The sequence below is a fragment of the Stegostoma tigrinum genome, chromosome 37 (genome assembly GCF_030684315.1).
Source record: "Stegostoma tigrinum isolate sSteTig4 chromosome 37, sSteTig4.hap1, whole genome shotgun sequence".
Lineage (NCBI taxonomy): Eukaryota > Metazoa > Chordata > Chondrichthyes > Orectolobiformes > Stegostomatidae > Stegostoma > Stegostoma tigrinum.
Window position 1 is genome coordinate 16,489,618 of NC_081390.1, and position 23,801 is coordinate 16,513,418.

The 23,801-nt window shown below is 42.0% G+C and overlaps 1 protein-coding gene across 2 annotated transcripts in view; it reads left to right on the forward strand.

Annotated features, from left to right (window-relative positions):
• Positions 1 to 20,665, forward strand: part of cdhr1a (cadherin-related family member 1a) — a 40,627-nt gene extending 19,962 nt beyond the window's left edge. The window contains exons 14-17 of one of the 2 annotated variants that reach the window (XM_048563247.2): positions 3,937 to 4,004; positions 10,200 to 10,428; positions 12,174 to 12,428; positions 14,908 to 20,665. In XM_048563247.2, the coding sequence (XP_048419204.2) occupies positions 3,937 to 4,004; positions 10,200 to 10,428; positions 12,174 to 12,428; positions 14,908 to 15,465 (1,110 nt within the window). In that variant the 3' untranslated portion in view covers positions 15,466 to 20,665. The other variant, XM_048563248.2, reaches the window with a different exon arrangement.
• The last annotated feature ends 3,136 nt before the right edge of the window (positions 20,666 to 23,801 follow it).

The following is a 23,801-nucleotide window of genomic DNA, read 5'->3' on the forward strand; positions in this document are numbered from 1 at the left end:
CAATACAGGTGACCTCTGAAATGCTGTTAGACCACAAACAGGAGGGACAGTCCTCTAGCTACAGTTGTGGCCCATTAGTCATGGCGACTAGGGGTGGTACCCATTGTGAGTTTAAGCATTTACTTCCACCCTGTCCTTTCATTTCCCACATTTAGGCTCCCTCCCCTTGGTGCCTATGTTTCAGCTGCAAGTTAGATCTCACCTGCAGCCGAATGTTCTAGGAAACATGGAATTTTAGCCCCTTATCCACCCCAATTTCTGAAAATATCTCAGCTGTGGAATGTTTCTTCCAAACCAGGCTAGTGAGAGGCAATTCCAGGTCTCGTTCCATTGTCCTACAGAAATCTTAGTTAGGTGACCTCAGCCCAATGCTATGATTGTTTGTTAAGCTCCTTGACAGGAAGATGAAACTCCTGACTCCTATCTAGTAACCATTAGATCGTATCGCAGTGGATGGATATGGGTATCAGATGAAGACAAGTTTGGGGCTCTGTTGGATTGCTCATAATTATTGAATTGCCTGATGACAGCAGCCTGCTGCGAAATCCAAATGAAATTAAATTTGTGTTCCCTTTTCACAATTGTGCCTCCTGTAAAGGGATTCAGCAACTGTCATAGCCACTCTGTTCCTGATTTTCTCAAGCCAACTTGGAATCTCACCCACTTAGCAGATGAGCAGCATGGTGGCTCAGTGGTTAGCACTGCTACCTCAAATGGCCACGGACCAAGTTTGATGCTAGCCTCAGTCAACTGTTGGAGTAGAGTTTGCACATTCTCCCCATGTCCGAGTGTGCAGGTTTCCTCCCAAACCTGTGCACGTGAGTTGGATTGGCCATGCTAAATTGCCCCACCTTGTCCAGGGATGCGAAGGCTAGGCAGATTAGCTATTGGGAAATGCAGGGATAGGGAAGGAGTGTGGGTCTGGTGAGATAATCTTCAGAGGGTTGACATAAATGTGACAGGTCAACTGGCCTCGTTCCACACTGTAGGGCTTCTATGATCAGCAACCAACAGAAAGTTTCAATGAGTGAAGTTCAATGTTATATGACCTCTACCAGGGCTTTTTCATAATTGAGGACCCTGGCAGTGACATTCCTGACCTTATACAGAAAGAGTTGCCAGATCTGAAGAAGGGTCACTGGACCTGAAATATTAACTCTGCTTTCTCTCTACAGATGTTACCACACCTGCTGAGCTTTTCCAGCAATTTCTGTTTTTGTTTGTAATTATTTTAATGCGTTTGCTCTGTCTAACATAGAGCTGACAGTATAAATGTTTTATCCATTAACATTATATAGGGGTGGTCTCAATCTCTAGGTTACAATCATATGCTTTCTTGAAGCTGGTGAACTCAGGACACTGTACTAATTATTGTATGACTTGTTTAAAAAATCACTTTCATAAAATTGATCCAGATCTATCCGAATCTATTTTGAAATCCATATCCAAAATATATTAAATATATATTATGCACCTTTTATCACACAATATTAAATGACCATCCCTATTTGCCGTGGTGTTGGAAACCCACAGATAATGCAGCCGGATCCATATGTAAATTAGTCCAGTAGGAGTGGCAAGTTTCCTGTTCTGAGGTTGTAAGTAAACAATTCCGACTGTACAACAATGCGATCAACCATAATCATCCTTCGGTGCTGGTGAAATTTTAACTTGTTATTGTTAACCCGGCAACAACAAACTTTTTACTAACTCGCCCAATAGGATGGTGTATACGCCGGTTGATCAAATACACTGGCGAATCAAGAGGTACGCTTAACTGCAGTAAACTCCAAGCAAAGCAGCATTTTGAGGCGTCAACATCCCTCGAAAAATCGATGTAAAAACATCAACGCACCTCTTAATATCAGTGTAAAACACACAGTGAATAATAGAAATGTAAAGCAGGGGGGAAAACATTACTGTTATACTTTATTTACAGTGTAATCCCGTTAGAACAGGTTATTTCAATTTTATACCGCTTGCCGGCTTAGCAAGAGAGCCGGCACTAGATGCCGGTTAAACCAAAGTTTGCTGTAAATCCATATCTATTTGAAGTAGAGATAACAAAGTGTGGAGCTGGATGAACACAGCAGGCCAAGCAGCATCTCAGGAGCACAAAAGCTGACGTTTCGGGCCTAGACCCTTCATCAGAGAGGGGACTGGAGAGAGGGAACTGGAATAAATAGGGAGAGAGGGGGAGGCGGACTGAAGATGGAGAGAAAACAAGATAGGTAGAGAGGAGAGTATAGGTGGGGAGGTAGGGAGGGGATAGGTCAGTCCAGGGAAGACGGACAGGTCAAGGAGGTGGGATGAGGTGGTAGGTAGGAAATGGAGGTGCGGCTTGAGGTGGGAGGAAGGGATGGGTGAGAGGAAGAACAGGTTAGGGAAGCAGAGGCACGCTGGGCTGGTTTTGGGATGCAGTTGGGGGAGGGGATGAGCTGGAAGGGTTTTGTGATGCAGTGGGGGAAGGGGAGATTTTGAAGCTTGTGAAGTCCACATTGATACTGTTGGGCTGCAGGGTTCCCAAGTGGAATATGAGTTGCTGTTCCCACAACCTTCGGGTGGCATCATTGTGGCACTGCAGGAGGCCCATGATGGACATGTCGTCTGAGGAATGAGAGGGGGAGTTGAAATGGTTCGCGACTGGGAGGTGCAATTGTTTGTTGCGAACCGAGCGGAGGTGTTCTGCAAAGCGGTCCCCAAGCCTCCGTTTGGTTTCCCCAATGTAGAGGAAGCCACACCGGGTGCAATGGATACAGTATACCACGTTGGCAGATGTGCAGGTGGACATCTGCTTGATATGGAAGGTCATCTTGGGGCCTGGGATGGGGGTGAGGGAGGAGGTGTGGGGGCAAGTGTAGCACTTCCTGCGGTTGCAGGGGAAGGTGCCGGGTGTGGTGGGTTGGAGGGGAGTGTGCAGCGGACAAGGGAGTCGCGGAGAGAATGGTCTCTCCGGAAGGCAGACAAGGGTGGGGATGGAAAAATAGCTTGGGTGGTGGGGTCGGATTGCAGATGGTGGAAGTGTCGGAAGATGATGCGTTGTATCTGGAGGTTGGTGGGGTGGTATGTGAGAACAAGGGGGATCCTCTGGGGGCGGTTGTGGCGGGGGCGGAGTGTGAGGGATGTGTTGCGGGAGATGCGGTCAAGGGCGTTCTCGACCACTGCGGGAGGAAAGTTGCGGTCCTTGAAGAACTTGGACATCTGGGATGTGCGGGAGTGGAATGCTTCATCCTGGGAGCAAATGCGGCGGAGGCAGAGGAATTGAGAATAGGGGATGGAATTTTTGCAGGAGGGTGGATGGGTGGAGGTATATTCTAGGGTAGCTGTGGGAGTCAGTGGGCTTGAAATGGACATCAGTTACAAGCTGGTTGCCTGAGATGGAGACTGAGAGGTCCAGGAAGGTGAGGGATGTGTTGGAGATGGCCCAGGTGAACTGAAGGTTGGGGTGGAAGGTGTTGGTAAAGTGGATGAACTGTTCGAGCTCCTCTGGGGAGCAAGAGGCGGCGCCGATACAGTTATCAATGTAACGGAGGAAGAGGTGGGGTTTGGGGCCCGTGTAGGTGTGGAGGACTGTTCCACGTAACCTACAAAAAGGTTTGAAGTAGTCTATTTGAAGTAGTACTATGTTAATACATGCTTCTTATCTTGCTCACAAATGTCTATTCCCTTTATGTTGGTAGATATATTCTCAAAATAAGCATAAGGTGTACAGGTGTTCTTACTTTCTGCTCTTAACATTATGATAAAACAAATGGAGTGTGGAGAGCAGCTAAAGTATCAATTCAGGTAATTGAGCCACACACTGTGTGGCACCAAGTGACTGCCGACCACATTTTTCTTTAGATTTGTAGCAGGTTAGTAATTTACTATCAAATGGATTGTGATTATAAACAGCACTTACCTTGCTATTATCCTGGAATTTGAATATTTTCATAGGCAAATGATGCTGACTCAGAAATTTGGGGAGATGTGAAGTACTCTATATATGGAACAGGAGCTGATCTGTAAGTAATATTTTTGATTTGGTTTTCGTTTCACAAAAAATAGGTGGAGGGGTAGGTAGCACAATTCTTGTAATTTGAAATAAAATCCAATTAGACAAAGGTAAAATTGCATGGATTTTGATGATTCGATTTCGGCAGCTCTTCCCTGCACTGTCTTCCTGAATAAGTATCTGGGACGTCCTTTTACTTCATTTGTTTCCAAATCTAATGTAAATTGCTTGGAAATGCATCACTCTTCTATGCAACATCATGATTGGGACAGTAATGTGCCTCAACATACGCACCAACAACTGAAGATTTACCAGATCTTCCTGTGAAGAAAATTCTCCTTTTAAATTTTGCAGTATGATTCTCTTTCCAGTCTGTCAGCATCACTAGAAAAACAATGCATATTCTCCAACTCAACAAGAGAAGCTCGCTTATGGAAAATGAAAGTATAAAACGCCTTCTGGGCCAGAATCACTGTAGTGGGAGAGGATATTACTTGTGGAGAATCAATTATAGGAGGACAAAATTGGGGTGGAACTGAAATCCAGCATATTTCCATTCTGTAGAGGTGCTGGTGTTGGACTGGGGTGGACAAGTTCAGAAATCACATGACACCAGGTTACAGTCCTGCAGGTTTATTTGAAAACACAAGCTTTTGGAGCCGCACTCCTTCTTCAGGTGTTAGTGAGAGAGGTAGTATCAGACACAGAACTTATCAGTAAAATTTCAAAGGAACACACCACTGATGAGGATGTACTAAATAAACCTAAGATGCTGTTAAATCTTTAATGAGTTAGAAGTTTTTAACTGATTAATATATATATGTAAATCCCCAAATTCCTTTCAGGTCACTGTCCTGAGAGAACTAAAGGTTTTATCAGTTTAAAGAAGGTTGACATTTTAGGTCAGACAATGCACGGTTGGTATGAAGCCTTGTTGAGAATTCATTTGCTGGACTGGTTTTATTTCTAAAGTGGGAATTTATAAAATGCCACATTGATTGTCCATAAATTGTGTGCTTTTTGAAGAAAATAGAATGTATCAGCGAATACAAATTCACATAAATTCATGCGCACGCGCGCGTGTGCGTGTGTGTGTGTATGTGTGCGCGCACACGCGCGCAAGCATGTGAGAGAGAGACTGTGTGTATGAGAGAAGATCTATGTAAGAGATAGTGTGTGTGTGTGTGCATGTGTGCAAGAGAGAGAAAGAGAGAATTTTCTTGTGTATGTGAGTGTGTGTGTGTGTGTGTGTGTGTGTGTGTGTGTGTGTGTGTGTATGTGTGTGTGTGTGTAAGAGTGTACAGTGTGGTGGAATCACCTGTAGTGAGACAATAATCCAAAGTCCCGGTTGCAGCCATCCTCATGGGGACCGAACTTGGCTATCAGCCTTTGCTCGGTGACTCTGCATTATTGAGTATCCCAAAGTCTGCCTTGGGAGACGTTTACCTGAAGATCCAAGGCTGACTATCCCTGAAAAGATACACATTACAGTCTTTCTATAAGAGCTTCCATGTGGTCTGACCAGCTGCCAACAGTACCCAACCAGTGGCCACCTTTGATTCAGGCCCAATGGTCAACCCCGCTCTGGTCCCGCTGACTGTCTCTCTTTGTTCTGGGCATGCTGACTGTCCCTGCCCTGTTCCAGGCCCACTGGCCATCCTCGCTTCACTCTGGGCCCACTGACCATCCCCACCCTTCTCCAGGCCCACTAACCATCCTCACTTCGCTCTGGGCCCGCTGACCATTCCCTCTTCACTCCGGGCCCGCTGACCGTCCCTGCTCTGCTCTGGACCTGCTGACCATCCTTGCTTTACTCCAGGCCCACTGATCATCCCTGCTCCGCTCCAGGCCCGCTGCTGTTCCCACTCTGCTCCGGGCCCACTAGCTGACCCTGCCCTGCTCCGGGCTCACTGGCCAACCCCGCCCTGCTCAAGGCCCGCTGACCGTCCCTGCTCCAGACCTGCTGACTGTCCCTGCTCGGCTTCAGGCCTGCTGACTGTCCCCACCCTGCTCCAGGCCTACTGACCATTCCTGCTCGGCTCGAGGCCTGCTGACTACCACACAGTCCAGGCCTGCTGACTGTCCCCACCCTGCTGACTGTCCCCGCTCCAGGCCTGCTGACTGTCCCCGCTCCAGACCTGCTCACTGTCTCCACCCTGCTCCGGGCCTGCTGACCGCCCCTGCTCGGCTCCAGGCCTGCTGACCGTCCCTCCTTGGCTTCAGGCCTGCTGACTGTCCCTGCCCTGCTCCGGGCCTGCTGACTGTCCCTGCTCGGCTTCAGGCCTGCTGACTGTCCCCACCCTGCTCCAGGCCTGCTGACCATTCCTGCTCGGCTCGAGGCCTGCTGACTACCACACAGTCCAGGCCTGCTGACTGTCCCCACCCTGCTGACTGTCCCCGCTCCAGGCCTGCTGACTGTCCCTGCTCCAGACCTGCTCACTGTCTCCACCCTGCTCCGGGCCTGCTGACCGCCCCTGCTCGGCTCCAGGCCTGCTGACTGTCCCTCCTTGGCTTCAGGCCTGCTGACTGTCCCTGCCCTGCTCCGGGCCTGCTGACTGTCCCTGCTCGGCTCCAGGCCTGCTGACTGTCCCCGCCCTGCTCCGGGCCTGCTGACTGTCCCTGCTTGGCTCCAGGCCTGCTGACTATCCCCGGTCCAAGCCTGCTGACCGTCCCCACTATGCTCCAGGCCAGCTGGCTGTTCCCACTCTGCTCCAGGCATGCTGGCCACCCTTACTTCACGCCAGGCTGCTGGCAGAAGAAGAAAAGTCAGAAGGGAGAAAAAAAAATGAGAAAAAAAAGGAAAATGGTAAAGGAATGGATGGAGCAGACGAACTCTGGCTGGAGTATTCTACTCCATCGCCAACATGAACCACAATATTGTGGTTGTCGTGCCAGTTGTTGCTGTCCCATTTCTCTGCCTGGGAAAAGAGCACTCTGCATATTAATGAGGCTGGGTTAGGTAATAATGAGATGTTATTGCCAGCAAATAGGCCCCTTGCTACTCAATGGTGAGATTCTTATCTGGCTGATTAAACCGAATATGCTAAATCAGACTTTTCTTTTTGATGTCAAGAATCTCAATTTTTCATTGTTGGTGTATTTTCCCAATGTCTCACTGTTGACCGTGTCATTCAGAGGCTGAGAGAATATACATGTTAATTTCAAAATCGGGTTAATTTGTAACTTTGTAAATCTGTCTCTCCAGTGGCATTCATCTACACTACTGTAGTTTGTATGATCTTTGTTCCTATTTACATAAACTGCCCAAAAGCAGGTCCTTGCCTCATTATCTGCTGATATTACATTCTGAGCTGTTTTACTTGGCAGTATTATTGTTAACAGTAGTTTGCCATCGCCTTCTACTGTTAGGGGCAGGCGTGCAGAGGAAGTCTGGAGCAGGAATCAATCCTGTGCTGTTAGCAGTAATCCTGAAGTGCATGTGAGCTAACTATTCGACCCTCAGTTTGTACTATGTTAACCCACATGGAAAAATGTTTCAAGATTTCCATATAATTTCAAAAAGTTTTAATGTTGAAACTTAAAACAATGGGTTAAACTGCATTTCCCTAACTGAAAAACCATGCTGGAAATAGTATTTATGTTGCAATGTGTTCTATAATATATATAATACATCATTCATATATAAAATTCTACAGCAAAAAAAGTACCTGCTCATTTTATCTGAATTATCATATTTTCATACAGACATACCCCATATTGTACCATACCATGTTACAATAATTAAGCATTCTGCAGAGATAGTTTCCTCATCAGCCTATTCAAACATGTTATTACACACTTTTGGAGCAGGTGGAACTTGAACTTAGGGTTCCTGACTTAGAAGTAGGGACACTACTAGTGTGCCGCATGAGCCCCAAGCATGTTACCTATAAGATTGTCACAGATTCTTTTCACACAGGTGTACTGTGTACCATATCAAATAGAATGAATTGGCAGTTTAGAGTCAATCAACTCAAACTAATAGAGAACTGTCAGTTTTTCATTGCTCAGTTAATTTTTTCTGTGAATATGTGATTGGCAAACTCATTGCAACACATTTTCTGAAGTATTTTGAAGCTTCTATTTGTGTAAGGTCTCCTTAAGGACTCAGTATTTACCTTGGTTAGTGCACTGCTGACACCACTGTAAGATCCCATGAGATGACTGACATGAAAAAGTAAAGATGGTGTCAATGTTTTGTCCTGTCACTGCATGCTCCCTAAGGAAAATGTTACACTCCCAGATCCAAATATTCATCAAACTCACAAAAGTTTTGAGCATCAGACCCTGAATTGATAAAGATCTTTGCTAATCTACAAATTAATTAAATTGTCCTCTTCTTTCATCACTGGTTCCTTTGCTTCACATAGTTATCCAGTTTCCCTTAAAAAATGCTCTGCTCTCAACCACACCTTGTAGCAAAGCATTCCATACTCCAATACCTCTTTGTATGAAGACATTTCTTTAAACACTCCTTTTATTCTTATTGTACAAATTTTAAATCAACTGTAAATTACATAACATCAACTTTTGAATTGATATTTCAAGAACAACCACTTACATTTATGTATTACATTTAAAGTAATAAGAAGTCCCAGGTTACTTCCCAGCAGCATTTTAAAACAAAATAATGTCATGATACAAAAATTCAGACAAAAGGATAAATTTTAAAGTATGTCTTATATAAAGAGAGAGAGAAAGATGTGGAGAGGTGTGGTGAGGCTATGCCAAAGTTTAGGCAGCGGTTAGCACAATCACCAATGATGGATCAATTAAAATTGAAGTTGCACAAGAAGCCAAAATTAGAGGGCTAGAATATCTAAGGGGGTTGTGAGACTGGAGGAGCTTACAGAGACGGAGAGGTGTGAGGCCATAGAAAGATTTGAAAATGCAAATGTGAATTTTAAAATCATACAGGCTAGTGAACCCAAGAATTACAGGGAAGTGGAACCCTTGTGAGTTAAGACGACAGACAATGTAGTTTTGGATGACACTAAGTTTACTAAAGTAGACTGTGAGAGGCCAGCCAGCAAAACACTGGAATATTTGAGCCCAAAAAGTAATGAAGTCAAGAGCAAAGGTTTCAGTATCAGATGAGCTGAGACAGGCAATTTCAATGATGTTACTGAATCAGAAATAACAGGTCCTAGAGATCGATGTATATGAATATAAGGTTAGAAGTTTATCTCAGGATCAATTGTGACACCAAGATTGTAAACAGCCTGGCTTAATCTCAAACTGTTATCAGGGACAAGGATAGAGTTAGTAACTAGGGAATGGAGTAGAGATCAGAAACAATGTCCCAATATTTACTTGAAGAAAACGTCTGCTCACCCAGCAGTTGGATAAACAGTCTGATGATTTAACGGTGGGGGGAGAAGTTGAGAGAGGTGAGATAGAGCTCAGGGATCATCAATGCATGTGTGAAAAATAATGTTGTGGCTTTGGATGATGTTACTGAGGAGTGGTACCTAAATGAGAAATAAACATAAGAACTAGAAGCAGGAGTAAGCCATTTGGTCCTTCGAGCCCGCTCCGCCATTCAATAAGATCATGGCTGATCCTTTTGTGGACTCAGATCCACTTACCCACATTCTCACCATATCCCTTAATTCCTTTATTGTTCAAAAAAAATCTACTTTAGCTTTAAAAAGGTTGACTGAAGTAGCATCAACCACTTTGCTGGGCAAGGAATTCCATAGATTAACAAGCCTCTGAGTGAAGAAGTTCCTTCTCAATTCAGTCCTAAATCTGCTCCCTCTTGTCCTAGCTTCACCTGCCAGTGGAATCAGCCTCTCTACTTCTATCTTATCTATTCCCGTCATAATTTTATATGTTTCTATAAGATTCCCCCTCAATCTTTTGAATTCCAATGAATATAATCCCAATCTACTCAGTCTCTCCTCATAAGCCAACCAGGGGCTAAACGGGGGTCAAGGATACAAAAGGAGATGGTATATTGCTTGTAAGAGGCTTTTGGTTTCAGAAGAACAACAAAACAAAGAGGCTGCTCAGCATATTTTATTGTTGCTGTGTGGTTTTAAACAGGCCTCTTATTTTACTGAGGTAACAAGGTGTACAGCTGGATGATCACAGCAGACCAAGCAGGCTGCTGTGTTCATCCAGCTCTATACCTTGTTATCTCAGATTCTCCAGCATCAGCAGTTTCCACTATCTCTTATTTTATTGAATTCTTATTTTCCAGATTTCTGATTCACCCATCCACGGGAATTATATACACTCAGCCCTGGGCTGTGCTGGATGCTGAGGTACAATCTAGATACAATTTTAATATTAAAGCGGCTGATGTGGAAGGAAAGCATAGCTTGGCTGAGGTCTTTGTGACAGTCCTAGACGTCAATGATCACCACCCAGAATTTAACGAGGATATTTTGGAGAAGGTCATGATAATTGGATTGCCTGTGAAAGTTGAGGTAAGAAACAATGCATAAAGAATGTAATAGATTATTGCCTCCAAATGTACAAGATGTGAATAAGACCAGTGTTCACAGAGATTGTGCTTTCTCAATTGAAGTTTCAGCTTAAACATCTGCCAGGCATCAATAGTGTGACAGAACCATGGACTCTGGGCATGTGGTCCTACCAGGGTGATTTTAACGTCAACCATTACACAGGGCTTAAGCACAATGAGGAAAGATTTGAAGGGATTCACAAACTTCTATTTCCCACCTTCTGTGGCCAATATATAGGCAGATATCCAGGAACATAGGAGCAAATGACCTATCTGCTACTTCACAATTCACAGTGCAATGGTACTCTATGTAATCAACTTTAAAGTACTTTATCTATTGTTAACTATAGCGGCTGCAAATAGTTTTGAGAATATAGCCGAACAGACCAGAAGGTCGATATTGTTGGTGTTGGTGACAAAAATAGACATTGCTGGTAGCAGGTCTGGTAACATCTATGGACAGAAATCAGAGTTAACATTTCAGGTCAAGTGATCCTTCCTCAGAACTGCTGGTGTTGGTGTTGGCAATGACTAATGATGTTGCACTCTCTGAGAGATTGGATGGCGCCAGTACGGACAGGTGGGGCGGCACAGTGGCTCAGTGGTTTTCAGTGTGGGTTTCCTCCAGGTGCTACAGTTTCCTCCCATAGTCTAAAGATGTACAAGTCATGTGAATTGGCCAATAAATTGTCCCTAGTGTCCATAGATGTTCAGGCTAGGTTGATTAGCCACAGGAAATCCAGGGTTACATGGATAGGGTAGGGGGTGGGATACTGATCGGAGGGTCAGTGTGGACTTGATGGGCTGAAAGTCCTGCCTTCACACTGTAGGGATTCAATGATTCAAAACAATAATGAGAGAGAATTTTCAGAAGCTGAGAAAGAGTAGAGTTTTAAGGAGACTTTGAAAACAGAAAGGAGGCAGTAAGATGGAAACATTTACAAAGAGTCAGATGAGTGAAAATGCATGGTAGCCAAACATCCAGGCCAGGAAGGATAGAGAGAGAACAAATATTATAGAGCACACTTGGATGAACATAAGATACAACATTGGATTTGGAGAAGACTGCAGAAATCTTATGAAGTAAGTCTATAAAGTGATTTGAAAAAAAAATCAGATGTAATAATTGATGTTTGGTGGATGTCCAATCAAAAGAGGATAATCATGACCGGATCAATAGTTTTTGGGGTTTAGGATGGACCAGAATATGAGTGGCTGTCCTCTTAGTGATTTAGTGAGCATGCTAGCGAAATCAACCTTCTGGTTTGTAAAAATGGATGAGGGTTTCAGGGAAGGCACATTGAACACATCACAAAATCTGCAAAACTGAGAGGATGTGACAGTGAAGTGTTTAAAGCACCTTTCGGTTATACCTCCAACAAACAAAGATCTCCTGAGCGCAGTCCTAATTATTTACAAGTTGTAAAGGTGAAACAAAAAACAACGCAATGATGCCTTCCAATCGGTTTCAGAATGAATTGCTAGATGTTAGCTCTAGCAGGTAGGAGCACAGATCCCCGTTTTTTGAATCCTTCTAAAATTCCAGATAGCAATAAAGGGGGTAAATATTTTGCCCAACTTCACAACTGAAAAAGATTTCAAGTTCAGTTCCGTCACAAGTGGCACTGTTGCCAAAGTCTTACAATTCATTCAAAATTTTGAAATGATCTCTTCAACTGTGTCACATTTCTCAAATTTTTACTGTAGGCCAAAGATGAAGATGCAGAAGAACCAAATAATATTGTAGATTACTCAATAATGCAAGCAGATCCAGCGAATGTTTTTGACATTGATCAAGCCACAGGGGAGATTGTGCTGAAGTCTTATATTAAATCTCTGGAAGTCATTCACAACATCACCAGAAACAAGGACTGTAAGTGGTCACTTGTGGTGCAAGCTAAGGATAGAGGTTCTCCTTCATTCAGCACAACAGCGGTCGTGAGGATCGACATTACAGAGGAGGTAAGTATATGTTATCTGAACGTGTACATGGAAACTATACAAAAACTGAGGTGCTGCAACCTGACAGATTTGAATGCTTTGCATAAGTGGGAATCAGTAATTCAAAGTAACAAAACATCTCAATCATCTTTTCAATCTAATGTTTAGTCATCAATGGCATGGGATTCATGTGGCAGTTATAACACTGCTTTAAGGGTACCTTCTTTTGCAATGGCTGCTCATTCATGGCCTTGAAGTATAAGAGTTGGATAGAAAGAGAAAGGAAGTTTTATTTCCTCCTCGCAAGTACCAATGAAAGGTTGGTCTTAGATTGAGATTACTCAGACAAGTTGAGACTTATTGACAAAGCCACTGTTTTTCTCTTCAAAGTTCAAACAGAAACAGTTCTAGAAAAATGTGCCAGTGCTAATCTAGTCTCCTAATTCAGAGAAGATGCATATAAAATACTGAGTAATGTTCAGGCTAAAGGTACATTGGTATAAAACGTGCCATCCAATCACAGCAATATATGATTCTATCAGTTAGTAATTTCTTGCAATGCGACAGTAACTAGACTCAAAAATACTTCTTTAGCTGTGAAGAACTTTGAGATGCCGAGTAATTACGGAAAACACTATATAAATGCAAGTGATAATGGGAACTGCATATGCTGGAGAATTCCAAGATAATAAAATGTGAGGCTGGATGAACACATCAGGCCAAGCAGCATCTCAGGAGCACAGATGCTGCTTGGTCTGCTGTGTTCATCCAGCCTCACATTTTATTATCATATAAATGCAAGTCTTTGTTTTTGTTAATTGTACGTAACAAGCAGTTGTGATTTACATTCAAATCATAACATACAGCAATTTTAAAAAACAAAAATAATCATATAGCATTCAAGAAACATTAATTTAATGAGATGAAGTTTATGCCTTTATAGATGGAATATGATCTGCTATGAAGGCACCTTATAAACTATATGATTAAGTGTTTGAAATTAGTTGTAAATTCTCTACAAAAGCCTGTTTTCCTTCTTGTGCACTTATCAGTAAATGGAAGACAAACCTGGTGTACCATGCAGATAGACACAAATCCCTAATCTCAGGCCCGACTGGGTGAATATTGAACTCAGGCAGCAACCTTTTAAACTAATTTTAAATCTCATATCTTAACGTCATTTGCTTAAAATCTGTGTAGGGTGGAAACCGAAGAGAGAACGAAAGCATTTCTTACCTTTTATCTATGGCACTCTTGCTGATTCTATTTGGCTGCTCTAAGGATCTCCAGATTGCTTTAAAGCTTAAGAGTCAGAATGGTGTAACAGCTGAACATTCTACAGTTGTACAAGTTGATTTGGTACACCAGTTTGACAAAACACTCTGATCTTTGACACTGAAACCCAATGTTTTAACATTTTCAGATTAAATCAAGGCTAAACTCTTATATTTTGGGCCTAAGGAACCAGCCATGGCGAATATTTAGGATTTGTTTGAGCATGGTCACCTTCATCATTTCTCTAACAGTAATTATATCTGGCCTGATGTTCTGGAAAACTGTGAAAAGATCCAGAATACATCCACACAGCAAGCGCCGAAAGATTGTCAAGAGACCAACACAAAGAAAAGTGGCTGATTAGGGCACTTTTTTGATGGTGCAGGACTGTACTTGCACTTGCCCACAATATGTCAGAGGAGACCCAAACAAAATTTTTATTTCCTCTTCCAATACTGTTCAGGTCTGTAAAAGAGTACAGAAGTGATAAATGGAAATGTGATGGACGTTGCTTTCTATTCATTTATCTTTTGCAAGAGTACAAAAGCCAGTTGAAAGTATTCATATTTACCGGATGGGAAGTTACAAATTTGCATTGTAATGACCACTGCCCACATACCCTGCACTAGGTATATAACAGCAGACACGGCAGAAATCTGCAAGGATTCTCTAGATGCTATGCAGCAACCTTCTTACTGTGCACCATGGTTTCCCTGTGTGGAAAGCTTTTAATCCAATTCGTCATTCAGTTTCAGACAGGTGTCATCTCACAGCACGATCCCTCCCGGACCAATGGCGCATGTATTTTGCACGTGTCTTAAAGCTGCCTTTGGTTAGAAGCCCAGTCACGGGTTGAAGCAGCTGGAGTGTCTGTGAAAAGAAAGGACTTAAAATTAGGAAGGAAGAAATTATTTTTAAAATACACTAAAAGAGATAAATGAATCTACATTACATGCTAGCAGAAACACTTGTGGCTGATTCTAGAACCGGAGACAAATGTTATTCCTCAGCTATTGAATTTGGCATCACATCTTAGCCTGATGAGTAACACAATGATGAGTACGATTAGTGCTGCTCCATGGAAGCAAGAGCAAGTGAGCCTTTTGTACACTTGAGAAAATGATGTACAAAGCAGAATATTGAATAAATAGTACATATGTTTTGCACAAATGAAGAACCTAGTCCTAGGGACTAAATCATTTGTTTTCTTTGTACTCTTTTACAGACTTCAGGCAAAGGGCACATGGCAGACTTTTTGTTGCAATCTAAAGATAATCCTATGAAAACCCTAGGAGTGCTAGCTGGCATTGTTTGTTTTTTTGTGATGTTTACAATCTTAATTTCGACAATCACGTTTTGGCGAAACAAAAAGTCCAATAGAATTGGCCCGGTGAGGCGTATCATAAAGAAACGGCCATACCATAGATCAAAGACTCGCAGATCGAAATGGTTTCAAAATAAGAAATCAGGCAAAAGAAACATTGGTTTCATGGTCTCTGAAGCCAAACACAATTTGCAAGATGGGAGCACTCGATGTAATCGCCCACCACTTCCTTTGCCACGTGCACCTTTGCTTCCTCCTCAACCTTCTATGCTCCCGACCAGTCTCAACAAGCCAGACTGGGTACTGCCTACAGTGTCGGGATCGCTCAATGCCAAGGTGTCCCATATCCCTCAACAGTCAAAATGCAAGGTATCGAACATCAACAGTGCCCTGGTATCAGAACTTAAACAGCGATTCGAACAGAGAAAGAATGAAGATGCTTCCAAGCTATATTTATGAAATATTTGTACTATTATAAAGCAAAGTACTTAAAATAATGTGATTGAAATGCTATATGGGAAGGTTTCTAATCATGTCAGAAACATTGATTTTCTACATTGTACAAAGTTTAAATGTTCCACAGGTTATGAAGGCATATAATTTGTACTATCATACATATCTGCATGCACGTACGTCTATCTTTAATGTAACATGTTCTATTCTCCATCCATGCTGAAACATATTACTGCAGTCTCCTGCAGAATAGGGAATTCAATTTTAAAAAGTGCTGAATGTTCCAGACACTGTCCTAGTGGATGCATATTCTTGAGTAAGGTCAGAAGTCATGCAACACCAGGTTATAGTCCAACAAGTTTATTTGTAAACAGAAGCTTTTGGACGGTAGCCTCTTCATCAGGTGAAGTGAGAAAGAAGCACACAGAACACAGGAATTAAAAGTAAAATATTAAAGGGTCACACAACTGATGAGGATAACATAAGATGCTGTTAAATCTTTTGTCAGTTAGAAGGTTTTCATTCATTAATATGTTTATGTAAATGCATGAATTTCTTTCAGGTGACTGACTTGAGAGAACTAAAGGTTTTATTAGTGTAAATAAAAGGTGACATTTTAGGTCAGACAATGCATGTTTGATATGAGGCCTTGTTTATAATCTGTTTCTGTTTTGATTTAGAGTCAAAATGGTTTTATTTCTAAAGTAGGAATTTATAAAATGCCGCATTGACTGATTCTGTAAATTATGCGCATTTTGAACAAAATACAAATTCACCCCACAGATTTGTGTGTCTGTGTGCGCACGCGCGCGCGAGGGGCATGGAAGACAATGTGTGTGTGTGAGGGAGACAGAGTGTGTGTGAGCGTGCTTGTGAATGGGGGAGGAAGCAAGTGTGTGTGTGTGTGTGTGTGTGTGTGTGTGTGTGTGTGTGTGTGTTGTGTGTGTGTGTGTGTGGGGGGGGGTTAGCTGTGGAGCGAAAGAGAGAAAGAGTGTACGTGTGTGAGGAAGAGGAAGTGTGTGTGTATGTGTGAGGGAGAGGGTGTGTGTGTGTGTGAGTGTGTGTGTGGAGGTGGGAGGAGGTTGGGGGGGGAGAGAGAGAGTATGTGTTTGAGAGTTTGTGTGAGACAGTGTGTGTACGTATGCATGTGCATGACAGAGTATAGTGTGGTGGGGTCACTTGTAGTGTGACATGAACCCAAGATCCCTTTTATCTCATGGGTATCAAACTTGGCTATGAGCCTCTGCTTGGCAACTCTGCATTTTTGTGTATCCTGAAGTCTGCCTTGGAGGATGTTTAGCAAAGACCCAAGGCCGAATGTTCTTGACCGCTGAGATGTTTCCCCAATGGGAGGGAACGTACCTGTCTGGCGATTGTTGTGCAGCGTCCATTCATTTTTGTAGCATCTTCGCCAAAATACCATCCCTTGGGGCATCCTTACCTGCAGCGTATGAGATAGGCAATGTTGGCTGAATCACATGAGTATCTGCTGTGCACGTGGTGGGTGGTGTTCCCACATGTGATGTTAGTGCCCATGTCGAAGATCTGACATATCTTGCAGAGGTTGCCATGACAGGGTTGTGTGGTGTTGTGGTCAAGGTTGACATGAAGGCTGGGTAGTTTGCTAAAACAATGGTCTGTTTAAGGTTGGCAATTATTTGAAGATAAGAAGTGGAGGCGTGAGAAAGATCTTGGCGAGGTGCTCATTATCTTCAACAATGTGTTGAAGGCTGCAACGAACATGGTGTTGTGTGATTTCTGACCTTGTCCACTCCAGTCCAACAATGGCACCTCCACATCATGTTTATTGAGTAGTGAGAGATTGGGTGTCTGAGAGAGGAGACCGGCAAAGGAAGCAGAGGGAAGGAAATGTTGGCAAGACGAGAACAGTCAGTAAAGTGAAACTCAGTCAGAGGTGAGTAGTGCACTTCTCAACTTCATCATAGTTACATGAATATTAGATAAACCCCTTCTTTTAATTCACAGATATTGATCTGTATTTCCAACTTTCTTCATGAATGGATACAGTAATTTTCTACTACAGTAATTTCTTATTACTCTGTGCACTCAGATCTAACCCTGACTATGTTATTAAGCCTGCTGATAAGGGTGGTGCTGTTGTAGTCTGCTGTACTGACCTCTACCTTGCAGAGGCTGAGTGCCAACTCTCAGATACTTTCCCCTGGACCATGAACCCATAACGTATCAGGCCATTGTATATATTATGGTAATTGATCTAATTTAATCTGGTGATCTCACCCCTTCTGCTTCTGAGCTGATAGTCCCCCAGACCCACACAGCTCACTTCTATCTCCTCCCTAAAATCCACAAACAGAACTGTCTGGGCAGGCCATTGTTTCGGCCTGCTGTTGCCCCACAGAGCTCATCTCTTCCTATCTTGACTCAGTCTTCTCTCCCTTGGCCCACTCCCTCCCCACATATATCTATGATTCCTCTGATGCTCTACACCAGTTTCAAAGCTTCCAGTTTGCAGGTTCCAGTCTCCTCTTCTTTACCAGGGACGTGCAATCCCTTTACACGTCCATTCTCCACCAGGAGGGTCTTATGGCTCTCCGCTTCTTCTTGGAGAAAAGACCAGAACCCTCCCCATTCACAACCACCCTCCTCCGCTTGGCCGAGTTTGTCCTCACCCTCAACAACTTCTCTTTTAACACCTCATATTTTCTTCAGGTACGTGGGGTGGCCATGGGCCCCAGTTATGCCTGTCTCTTCATGGGGAACATGGAATATCCCTTGTTCCAGTCCTATTCCAGCCTCCACTCACAACTCCGATACATCGATGATATTGTTGGTGCTACTTCCCTCTCTCATCTGGGGAATTGGAAAACTTCATTAATTTTGCCTTCAATTTCCACTCTTCCCTCACTTTCACCTGGCCTATCTCTGAATCCTCCCTTCTCTTCCTCGACATTTCTGTTCCCATTTCTGGGGATAGACTGTCCTTACCTACCATTCCTCCAACATCCGTATCCAGAAGATCATCAGACACCATTTCTGCTACCTCCAGCAAGATGCTACCACCAGACACATATTCCCCTCCGCTCCCTTGTCAGCCTTCCACAGGGACTGCTCCCTCTGGGATACTCTGGTCCATACTTCCTTCACCCCCAACACCTCCCCACATCACGACAGCACCTTGCCCTGCAACCAGCAAAGGTGCAACACCTGCCCATTTACCTCCTCCCTCCCCAGTTTCCAAGGGCCCAAACATATTTCCCAGGCGAAGCAACACTTCACCTGCACTTCCCAGAATCTAGTCTACTGCATTCGCTGCCCACAATGTGGTCTCCTCTACATTGGGGAAATGAAGCACAGCCTAGATGACTGCTTCAAAGAACATCTACGTTCTGCTCACAAGAAAGACCCTGAACTACCTATTGCCTGCTACTTTAATGCACCACCCTGTTCCCTAGCCAATATCTCTGTTTCTGGTTTGCTGCAGTGTTCCAGCAAAGCTTCAATGCAAGCTGGAGGAACAACACCTCATTTTCTGCTTGGGGCCTCTGCAGCCCTCCAGACTCAATATTGAGTTCAATAACCTTAGGGCCTAAACTCTTCCATGTCCCAGCCCCCTACCCCACACACCAGTTCTTGTTACCACATAGCCTACCATCATACACCATCTGTTGTTAGTCACTAATAGAGCCCACTAACAACTATCCACCCTCCCAGCCTGATTGTTATCAACTCTTTGCCTGTCCAACTGTTCTTCTCTCTCTTTAGGCTCTAGCCTACCATTTACACCCCACCCCAATCCCTTCCCCTTTTTTTGTGAATATGAGCTGACATTTTCCAGCCACCATCAGTTCTGAGGAGGGGTCACCTGACCTGAAACATTAACTCTGTATTTTCCTTCACAGATGCAGCAACTTTGTTTTAATGCCAGAATTTTCAAACATTGGTTTAGTACTTCAAGGAATGACATAATATTAAAGGTATATTTGAAGTAATGTTAAGTAACTTCCATTTTAATTTAAAGCATCCCATCTTTTTAAAGCTACAGAAGGCAAATAGATGTCCCTGCTGGGGAACACACTGGGAAAATATTACAGCACTCTTAATTAAAAAGGGAAAAATGTTTTTGAGCTGCAAAAAAGATGTACAAATATTAAACTTGGTTTCAATTGCAGAAATCTACCACAAATTGGCAAAATTAACCTGATCTGATGATGCAATGCAATTAAGTCAGAGTTTTGTGAAAATGTATTTAATCATATTCCAGAATGCTCACCATGCAATATGAAGAAAATGAAATATTAGTGATAGAATATGACAAATTAATGCATTAAGGTTTAAGGATGGGTGTATACAGTTAGATCAACTATGATCTCATTGAACACAGGGTGGGTACTAAAGGGTGCTAAATGGTCTCCTGTTCTTATTGCCAACCACAAAAAATCCCTGAGGTAGATTTAGTTCAAAGTAAACATCTAAATTTACACTGCAACAAGCTGATGTACAAACGCTTCTTGTGCTCATATGAAATTCTTTCAAGTTTAGTGAAAACACAGTCAATGAGTAACTGATAAATTAAAATGGACAAGAAAATGTTTATTACAAACTTTCTAGGCACTCCATGCTAGTCCACATATTCATTTCATGGCCAAGCTAATTATGGAGCTAAAATGGAACATATCTTCCAGCCCAAACTGTCGCTAGAATCTGCCTGCTCTGGATTAGACAGATTGATGATTTGTGCCTATGTAGTTAACAAGTACAGCACCAGTAGAAGGTTGAAGGAAAATATTTTCAATTCAATACCATACAGGCAGTGTGTTAGAATGGAAGGATGAAAAGACAGCATCTAATTACTAAAAACATTTATCCTTTCTGGCTCATCTGCAATCTGTATTGAGGGAGGTAGCATAGGTCTCGGACTTTTTGATTCAACTGTTGGCAAAGAAAGGGACTTTTTTGCTGTATTTTGAAGTTGGAATAATAATGACTGTGCATAATCAGTTCACATCAAACATGCTGCAGTTGTAGATATGTAAGTCTCATGTTAAACTCCCTCCCTGTTGTCTTTAACTGGTTGATACTATCACCAAAAATCATGGGTGATAAAATAGAGATATGAAGAGAAAGCAGTATTATGAGTTTAGTACATTTCTTGTGAACGTGTAACATAATCTTCCCAGTGATGAACATGTTGATTTGTATTTCAAGTTGTTTTTATAAATAAAGTTTGTGCACTGAAGAATTCTGGTGTGGTGGTTCATGTGTTCTTTAAAAATGGTTTTGCAGGCTGTGGGCATCATTGCCGAGGACAGTATTTGTTGTTCCTCTTTAACGGCCCTTGAAATGGTGATGGTGTTTGCCTTCATAAGCCTATATATGTATTAGTTCAATGTTTAGTTCAATGTTTCTTGCAGTTTTAGCTTAGTGCCCTCATGCTACAACTTGCTGAGTGCTCAATAAAAAAAATTTGAAAAGCCTACCTTACTAAAAAGATGGTTTGGGTATATTTTACAGATATCGAGGTTGTTATGACTTGGATTAGCGAATGCATTGGCAATCAAGTCCTATTACCCTATGAGTTACTCCATTAGTACAAATGTTTTGATTCAATCACCAAAACAACCAATCATTTCTCTTTAGTAATGCCATCCAGAATAACAGAGATTGCTTTCACTGGGCTTCCTTAAGTAACTCAAAATAATCATGTTCGTATAAAACCAAACTAATTTCTATAAAAAATGTTAAAGCTCGTGAAGATCCAAGCTATAATCTAGAACTAGAACTATATTATGATCACATAACAAAAAGACAACAAGATCTCTGCAGAGATGATAAAAGTGCAAAAAGGAAAGAAAGATCAATTTAAACAAATTCTCTAAGTTCCGTGTTGATAATGTCGAATTTGTGACAGCCATATTGCACTATGTTATGATATATGGATATCAAGCCAAACCAATTGGTCTCGTTACCATTGGATTTGTATCACAATGAAAGTAAAACATTTAATGACCCTCAAAATTGCTCAATTGTTCCTAGCCAGACTTTATATATAACAGACCTTGGACACCAAGTTTATAACATAACAAAAATTAGCAATTTATTATTAATAATATAACTAAAGTAAAACCTGGATAAACAGCAAAGCAATCTAATTAATATTCACAATTTAAAGCCCAATCTTCTTTGATCATAGATTTCTACTTTCATGTAAGCAGACAGACTCAGTTAAGAGATAAATTAGAAAGAAAACAAAATAATGATAATTTGCTAGTTCAATAAACAGTTTTAAATGAAGGATACGAGGCCTTCAGTAAATCATTTGACAATGATTTATTCACAAGCAAGTAGAACAGTATATCTTGCCTGAATTGTGATGTCACTGGTCAATACTAACAGTTTCAATAGACTCCTAAATGTATTTACCCATTTCCTACAGACTGAGATTCCTTTCTCAGAACATTCAACAACTTGACAACTTGATAGCAACCTGGAGAAAGCAAAAAATGCCACCTATCTCTGGATCTTCTAAAAATCACTTCCTTGTCAAAACTGAATCAGGGCTTTTTTTTCTCTTTTTAATCAACATTCTCAGTGGTTTGCTCGTAAGCACTGGTCCTCCCTTAATTGACGAGTTCAATATCTAGCCACTTGCCAGCCCACGGCATCGCAACAGCTCAGTGCCAACTTCTCTACAGTGTCCTTAGAACAGTAATTAAGGCTTATTTTTATCCTGAAGGCCAGTTCCCAACCACGCATAACTGTCTTTGTTTTCTTCCCCTTGAAAACAAACTGCTGTTTATAATTCAACCCCAAACCTCAACTCAAAATTGCAAACCAAATAAAAATGAGAAAAATAAAAGAAAAATAGTGTGGGCCCCTGCACGATACATGATCCATAACAGTGCGTCTGCCAATTAGCGTATGCTTGCCAACCAATCAGTGTTTTCCTCTATGCTAAAATGCCTAAAGTATTTCAAGACATGTTGTGAAACTTGGGAATACATCATTTGAAGCTCCATAGCATATCATCAGCAGTGTTATAGTCTCAACTGATGTTATGACTGGGTAAGTCAAATTTCAGGTCATGTCTTGTTTTGTTTTATTTAGTGAGATTGTCTTTCACTGAGCCATAAGCATATGATGTTGCAAATTGGTTTCAAAAATTGAATAGGAATTGGTTACACAAATAAATAAAGGCAAAATAGAACAAACTAAATTATTTACACAGATACACATAAATTGAAAGATTTCAAACTCAAGGCAGAACAAAATCCCCTCTATTCGCAACACCATCAAATTATAGTAGTCAAATGCCACAGAGAGTTCCCCTCTCTACCACATCTTTAGGTTTGGCTTCACCCTGTTTTTAACTAATGATGCTCTTAAAGAAGACTTTGGGATTTCCCATTTCAATGAAGGTGCGTATCTGTGCTGCTTGTATTTGCTCTTTCACCTCACTTCGGAACCTTCTGTAATGAGCTTGGTTCTCAACTATATTTATTACCTGACACCTGTCAAAAAGACACTTTTGTATTCCTTGATTTAATTTCTATCTGTGACTTACTTAAAGAAATTAGTATGGATAGAGAAGAGGTTATAGTTTCGACAGGCTTAAAAGTAGATAAATCTCCAAGGCCAGGTGAAATGTGTTGCAACATAATGAGTGAAGCTAGCAAGGAAATAGTAGTGATGCTGGTGATAATTTTTAATTTCTCTCTGGTTGTCCTTCAGTTCTGTAGAGCTTAGCTCTCCTATGACATATGTGGCACTGTTAATCAAGAAGGGAGAAAGGGATAAACCAGGAAACTACAGGCTAGTCAGTCTATACTAAGTGGTAGGGGAATTATTGGAAGCCATTCTGAGACACAGCATTAATTTGAGGTTGAAGAGGCAGGGATTAGTCATGAATAGTTAGCATGGTTTTACTAAGCGAAGGTCATGTCTGATCAACTTGACTGAATTTTTCGTAACCGTGACCAGGTATGTGGATGAGGGCAATGTGTTCAAGATGGTATACTTAGACATCAGCAAAGCTTTTGATAGGTCCTGCTTCAGAGATTGATAGATTCATGCAGTCATAAGGCATGTAAATAAACCCTTCAGTCCAACTTATCCATGCTGACCAAGTTTCCCAAACTATCACATGGCAGCTGAGGAGATATTACTATACTCAGTAAGTTCTGATGATCTGAAGGACATTATCTAAATATTTGTTGGAAGTAGATCCACCAGTAACTTTCAAAAACAAAGCAAATTTGGCTAATTGATCTGGAATTAGCTGAATAGTGATGGCTGAAAAGTGTTTTTGTGAAGGAAACCCGTGTTTGATAGGGTTCTGCAGGGATCCACGTTGGGCCCTTTGC